General features: G+C 38.2%; 1 gene segment (V, D, J or C); it reads left to right on the forward strand.

The window, feature by feature from the left end:
* The first annotated feature begins 6,474 nt into the window (after window positions 1-6,474).
* On the forward strand, window positions 6,475-7,135 carry LOC103121441 (immunoglobulin heavy variable 4-28-like). The segment is given in 2 exon segments: window positions 6,475-6,601; window positions 6,693-7,135. Coding segments are annotated over 2 exon segments (489 nt in total).
* Window positions 7,136-7,516: the final 381 nt, after the last annotated feature.

The following is a 7,516-nucleotide window of genomic DNA, read 5'->3' on the forward strand; positions in this document are numbered from 1 at the left end:
ATTATAGATATTTTCTATTATGCTGAATTATTACTTATTTTGCCTCAGCAATTTTCTACCATTTATAAATTCTAAGGGACATGTTATATTGATTTAAAGATGTAATATTAATTAAATATATGAGAAGGGACAAGAAGCTAAAAAGATAGATTCTCAGGAAGTTCCAAGCAAGCAATTGGTTTGGACACACCATTTGTCTTATATTGATATATGTAAAATGTGATAGTTATTTCTTATTGGGAAACAACATCGTGCTGCTTCCTCTATTTATTTGCCATGTGTACTCTGTGTAAGTACTATCAATTATTTGTTGGGTGTGAGCACTAAAGAGTCTCCTTCTGTATGTCATCTCTTTCCTGCTTATAACAGTATGTCCAGAGAGCATTTATAGAAGCATTTCACAACTTATAAAGACATAATTCACACAGGAGGTGTATCTTCCAACCTAATTTAATCTATGGAGAATCCCTCATATCTTTTTACAAATGTTGGACTTTTAGAAAAGCAGAGATGTGGTATAAAAATTATGTGTTGATCGTGGTTACAGCCCTTCAAACAGAAGGTCTCAGCTGTCAAGCAAGCCTTGAGCAGATGGTGTCAACTGCAGATAAGCATATACTTGTCAGAGACAGGAGTCAGGTACAAGAGTGGAAACACCCATGAACAATCTACTTAATTGTGCTATTTCATTATTGACTGTGGGTATTGGTTCTAGATATGTTAACTCCATAAGAAATAACTGTAGTGAATTGATCACATATGGGATAATGGATACATATATAATGATTCATATCTCATGATCTGGGTATCCAACTACAGAGATTTTCCAAGACAAAATTCTCCATGCCACTGAAGTATGTGGACACTGAAGGCACTTGCATGTACTCACTGTTTGAATGTCACAGGGGATGTGAGGAGTTCTGGGACAATTCCCCCTGCAGAAATGCAGGATTGAAATGCAGGAATAGCCAGGACCACCAGGGGGCAATCAGACCACATTATGTTGGATCTCACCAACCAGGTCCCAGCTCAGATGCAGAATATATAAAATGGACTATATATATATATGTGTGTGTGTGTGTGTATGTATGTATATATATATTTGGTGAAGATTGTATTTCTTATTTTTTATTTTTACTTTATTTTATTTATAAAAAGGAAACACTGACAAAACCATAGGATAAGAGGGGTACAACTCCACACAATTCTCACCACCATAACTCCATATCCCATCCCCTCACTGATAGCTTTCCTTTTTTTTTTTTTTCTCCCAGTAGTGCAGAGTACCTTTATTCATAATTTGGGAGTCGTGATGTTACATTGCTTTTTTTTTAAATTTCTTTATTGGGGAATTTTACATTCTATGGTAAATGCAATAGTTTGTACATGGATAACATTTCTCAGTTTTCCATATAACAATACAACGCCCACTAGGTCCTCTGTCATCATTCAGTTTTATTATTCTTTAACCCTCTGGGAGTATGGACCCAAGGTCATTGTGGGATGCAGAAGGTGGAAGGTCTGGCTTCTGTAATTGCTTACCCAATGAACATGGGCACTCACAGTTTGATCCATACTCCCAAGCTGCCTCTCTCTTTCCCTAGTGGGGCAGGATTCTGAGGAATTGGAGTTCCAAGACACATTGGTGGGGTTGTCTGTCCAGGGAAGTTTGGTTGGCATCATGGTAGCATCTGGAACCTGGAGACTGGAAAGAGTTAACATATAAAGTCAAACAAATTGTTGACTAATCATGAACCTAAAGGCAGGAATAGTGCAGATGAAGAATTGGGGGTCTCCATTTTGTAGATAGCTAGTAGGCATATTTTAGTCATATTCCAAAGGGTCTTTGGTTATACTAGGATTTTTTGTTCTTTCTTTTTCGTTTTCCCCTGAGCCTGAAATCTGATATTCAGGTGGATCCAAGTTATTGTCTAAGGAGACTCATAAACTCACATATTGTATAGAACAGAATCATGCAAATTATAAACCTGAGACTAGTTTCATGGAAATCTTATGGTCAATAAAATTTTAAATGTATCACTTTCTATACTAAGAAGTGCCCAAAAGAATCACCAAAAGTCAAATTCATGATTTATCAAGGGGGGTTATAAGAAATTTAGGCCAGTCTGCATAATAATGTGTTGATTAATTTAGCAAACATAACATCATGAAAACTTCTTTTTGAGTCATTATACACAGCCAGAAACACATTCAGAAATAAGGCCTTCCTTCTGCTCTGATCTGTGACTGCTAATGACATGCCATGAGTTACTATACCACATACACAGGGAGGGACATTGTGGTGGCTGGCTCAAAACAACTGAAATGGTACATGAGGTAAAGGTTTCAGGATCAATTACATTCCCCAAGGGACATTATATACACAACAATATTAGGAGTGTCAAGAGCAGGCAAACTCAAGGCAGAAACAATGTTAGATCACAGGAATTTCAGTGGATGACTCTTCTCTTTCTTGAGGTTTTGTTTCCTTTAATAAGGACCTTCATAAGGATCCTCCCCATGTTTGAAAATCATATTTCAGTTTTACTGATACAAAATGCAAGATCCCTTCACACTGCCTCTATGAAAACCCAAAGTTTTTCTGTCAAAACACCTAAACTTTATTGTCAGATTTTCCTCAAATTTGCTTTCCACAGAGGAAATCACTAGGAGGTTATATTCTCAATCTTTCAGGTATTACTTTCCAGTATTCTGACACATATGATTAAAGCATAGGTGTCAGATGTCTTATCTGAATGATGGGAATATTTCTTTTATCCACTTAATCTCATGTGTCTTACTGATGTGTGCAATGTGTTAAATGAAAGATCATGTTAGCCTCAGACTTTTTTTTTCAGGAATACATTAATCCTTCATACTCAATGTGATTTTTTTCTTAATAGCCTTTACCTGAAAAAATTAGAATCTTCTGTTAATTACATACAAACTTTCTATGATTTTAGTACTTTGATTTACAATAATTTTCATTAATCACTGACATAATGATTACTAAACATTAAATATCACAATTGATTTGAAAGTAGATAATTTTACTGCTTTAGGTAATTAATCATAATGAATCAAAATATGAATGTGTATTTGGCTAGGTCATGGCTCAAACTGTTAAGTGCCATGTTACAGTGCATAAGACCATTGTTGAAAACCTCAGCTCTACCTACAGAGAGAACACTTCACAAGTTTTAAAGGGGGTTGCAGATGTCTCTCTCTCTCTCCCTCTCTAACATCTTTATCAATATACCTTTGCTCTATAAAACTAAATGAAGATAAACATAATGTAAGATAAAAATAATGTAAGTTTTATGTACATGGCCCTTTTTAGGAAAACATTTAGGCAAGTTTGTTAATACAAACTTTATACAAACTATTATAAATAAAATTGGTGGATATATTTTTACATTTCAAGTAGTATATGGAAAACATATAAATTATTAAAGGTAACTTAAACACCCACAATGTTTTTAGTAATCTTCAGTAGATACAGATTTCTTTGAATTTCCAGTGTGCTCAAATTTTTCTATGTGCTTGACAAAGGTTGAAGTCCCTTCTACACTAAAAATGGCAGGTACTGGACTTTGGTGTCTTTGCTGCTCTTCATGAATCTCTACACTGTTAGCTTCTTAAAATGTTAGTTCCTGGGCTATATTAATTTGGTGATTAAAATTTATGTGAATTCTGTCTAGTAGTTATGCTTATGATGAAATCCATGTCCAATTATTAAGTATGTACACTATATGACTGATACCAAATATTATTTCTTAATTTTTATTAATAAAATGGAAACACAAAGAAGACCATTGAATAAGAGGAGTGTAATTTAGCACTATTTCCACCAACATAACTCCATATTTCATCCCCTCCCCTGATAGCTTTCCTATTCTTTAACCCTCTGGGAGTATGGACTAAGGGACATTATGGAGTGCAGAAGGTAGAAGGTCTGGCTTCTGTAATTGCTTCCCTGCTGAACATGGGCATTGACTCTCAGCCTGTCTCTTTCCTTCCCTAGTGGGGCAGGGCTCTGGGGAAGCCAGGCTCCAGGACACATGGTGGAGTCATCTGGCCAGGGAAGTCTGGTTGACCTCATGGTATCATCTGGAACCTGATAACTGAAGAAAGAGTTAATATATAAAGCCAAAGAAATTGTTGACTAATAATGAACCTAAATGCTGGAATAGTACAGGTGAATATTTGGGGGTCTCCATTTTGTAGTTAGTAGGCCTAATTTACTTTTTTTTTCAGAGCCTGATATCTGATATACAGTTGAGACCAATTTATTATCTGGGGAGATGCTGGAAAAATAACCAAAAAGCTGGATCAGGGAAGACAGTAGCTACCAAATATGGGAAAGGTGTATAAATATTATTGACTGCCATCAATTTGATCTGATCTGGGGCCCATATTCAGCTTATGAGCTGGTGTGACCTCTGCATATTTGTATATAGGAGCTCACATTCTGTGGTCATGAGTAGGAACGTTCCTATTCTTTAACCCTGTGGGATTATGGACCCATGGTCATTATGTGGTGCAAAAGGTGGAAGGTCTGGCTTCTGTAATTGCCTCCCCACTGAACATGGGCATTCACAGGTCGGTCTATACTCCCAGCCTGTCTCTATCTTCATCTGGTGGGGCAGACCTCTGGGGAAGCATGGCTCCAGGACACATTGAAAGGTTGTCTGCCTGGGGAAGTCCAGCCAGCATCATGGTATCATCTGGGACCAGGTGGCTGAAAGAAGAGTTTGGCTCCTGTAATTGCTTCTTTACTGAACATGGGTGTTGCCAGATCCATCCATACTCCCAGCCTGTCTTTCTCTCTCCCTAGTGGGGTGGGGCTTTAGGAAAGCTGGCTCCAGAAAATATTGATGGGGTCATCTTCCCAGGGAAGTCCTATTGGCATCATGGTAGCATCAGGAACCTGATGACTGAAAAAGGAGTTAGCATATAAAGCCAAAAAAAAAAGTTTACTAATTATGAACCTAAAAGCTAGAATAGTTCTGATGAAGAGTTGGGGCGTCTCCATTTTGTAGATAGGAGGCCTATTTTAGTTATATCCCAAAGGTCCCATGACTATACTGTTTTTGTTTTTGTTTTCTGAGCCTGACATCTGATATGCAGGTGGACCCAGCTTATTGTTTGGGGAGATGATATAATGGCTGGAAAAAGGGCTAGAAAGCTGTATCAGGGAAGAGTTGCTCCCAAATATGGAAAAGGTGCATTAATATTGTTGATTGTTAAATCCCATCAATTTAATCTGATCTGGGGCCCATATTCAGCTTAGGCACTTATGTGACCTCTGCATTCCTGTAGATATGAGCTCACATTCTGCTGCCATGAGTAGGAATGTTCCAAGCTGCTCCAATATTAGGACCCATCTTCCTCAGGTGAAACATAGAGTATGTTGTCCAGCCTCCCTTTGGAGGATGGAACATTCTCTATCATTGTTGATCCACATTAAGAGCAAGGTCCTATGGATGCCCACAAAGGGGTCTATTGTGTTGTTCCATAGAGATGACCAGTAACAATGGAGAAAGTGATTTATTCAAGGTCTATGCCCATCATGTCTGTTTGGGAATCTCAGGACTCCCTGATTAGAGCCCCCGCTGATGGGGTGGCTTGATTATGACTAAAGAGTCATCGTTGAAGTATTCCAGCCTCTTGACCTTATTCAGCTTTTTTTTTATTTAAAAAAAATTTATTTTCCCATTTTGTTGCCCTTGTTTTTCTTCTTGTTGTTATTGATGTCATTGCTGTTAGATATGACAGAGAGAAATAGAGAGAGGAGGGGAAGACACAGAGGGAGAGAGAAATATAGACACCTGCAGACTTGCTTCACTGCTTGTGAAGCAACTCCCCTGCATGTGGGGAGCCTGGGGCTTGAACTGGGATCCTTACACTGACTTCACACCATGTGTGCTAAACCACACCATGTGTGCTAAACCCACCTCCCCCTTATTCTGCTTTTGTGGTGCTTACTTTGGTTAGCTTTGGAGTGACTGAGGGAAATATTCTATGCCTGACATCTCTGGACACAGTCTGAAGTGTACAATGCCAAGGTGGTTCTTACTGCATTGACTGGGTTGGGATTAGTACATGTAGTATATGTTGCTATAAACTGAGAGCTGAATGCAGGAAATTAAGCCCCACCCTAGAGGTTCCAGGACTGGGAAATTTATGGGTTTTATAGAGAAGGGGACATGTTCATGCTGTTAGGATTTAAAGAGACAATAGATAGTTATTGCTATAATCAAATTACTTGGCAACTGGGTTAACTTTGAAAATCTTGTTAGGTTTTTCTATAGCATACATGACCTCAGCATAATTTATATCATTTTATGGCATTTATATATAGCTGCATGTACTATCAGAATAGTACTTGTGTAAATGGGTGAAAATATTTCTATTCTTATAATGAAAATAAGCCCATATGCAAATCATTCCCCCAGTTCTAAGTCAAATCCCCTTGTGCTGTGAATACATCCAGCTGTCTACTCACTTAGGGCTGAGGTATCTGGGGAAGGCAGCCCTGTAATCTAGAAGAGAATGAGAGTGTTTGTGTTTCTGCTCTGTCTGGTGACAGCTCCAAATGGTGAGGGGATCAGATATTGAATCTTGTTCTATTGAGATGGCTACAACTGTGTAAGAGTGACAAGCATGATTTTTTTTTTTTTTGTCCCTAGGTGTCCTGTCAGAGGTGAAGCTGCAGGAATCAGGCCCAGGACTGGTGAGACCAGCACAGACACTGTCCCTCACCTGTGCTGTCTCTGGAGAATCCATATCCAGTAGTAATGGCTGGAACTGGATCCGTCAGCCAGCAGGGAAGGGACTGGAGTGGATTGGATATATATATGGTGGTGGTAGTAGTACTTACTACAGTCCATCTATGAAGAACCGAGCCACCATCTCAAAAGACACATCCAAGAATCAGTTTTCCCTGAAGCTGAGCTCTGTGACAGCTGAGGACACAGCCATTTATTACTGTGCAAGAGGCACAGTGATAGGAAGTGAATCTGAGTTTAAACAAAAACCACCTTGCAGGAACTCAGGAAGACTTGGCTGCTGGGAGGGCTCATACCACAAGGCTATTCTGAGATCATTAAATACGATGGATAAGTTACAGTAGCCACTGCAAGTGGATGATTTAGTGCTGGGTGCTGGTTTCATGTTATTGTCTTACACTTTCCCTCAGCTTCAACAATAGTATCCCTTATTTAAACATCTGTGCTTTCACTGAAATCTCAAATTCACAGAACTTAAATATGTCTTTAATTAATTCATCTCAATTCATAAAATTTAAAAGATGATATTGAATTAAATAAGAGGTCTTGTTAAAGCATACAGATTTGCCCAAGTTACTTTTAATTCTTACTCTGTGTTATTTCACATTTCTTCATTCCATATCAATTTTTCTCTGTCTTAGCAAATAAAAAACGATAAAGTAAATAAATAAAGGAAGAAATAAAAGAGGGGAGAAAGAATTAAATGCCAGCCAGATGAAGAGAAG

Source organism: Erinaceus europaeus, chromosome 14 (genome assembly GCF_950295315.1).
Source record: "Erinaceus europaeus chromosome 14, mEriEur2.1, whole genome shotgun sequence".
Classification (NCBI taxonomy): Eukaryota; Metazoa; Chordata; class Mammalia; order Eulipotyphla; family Erinaceidae; genus Erinaceus; species Erinaceus europaeus.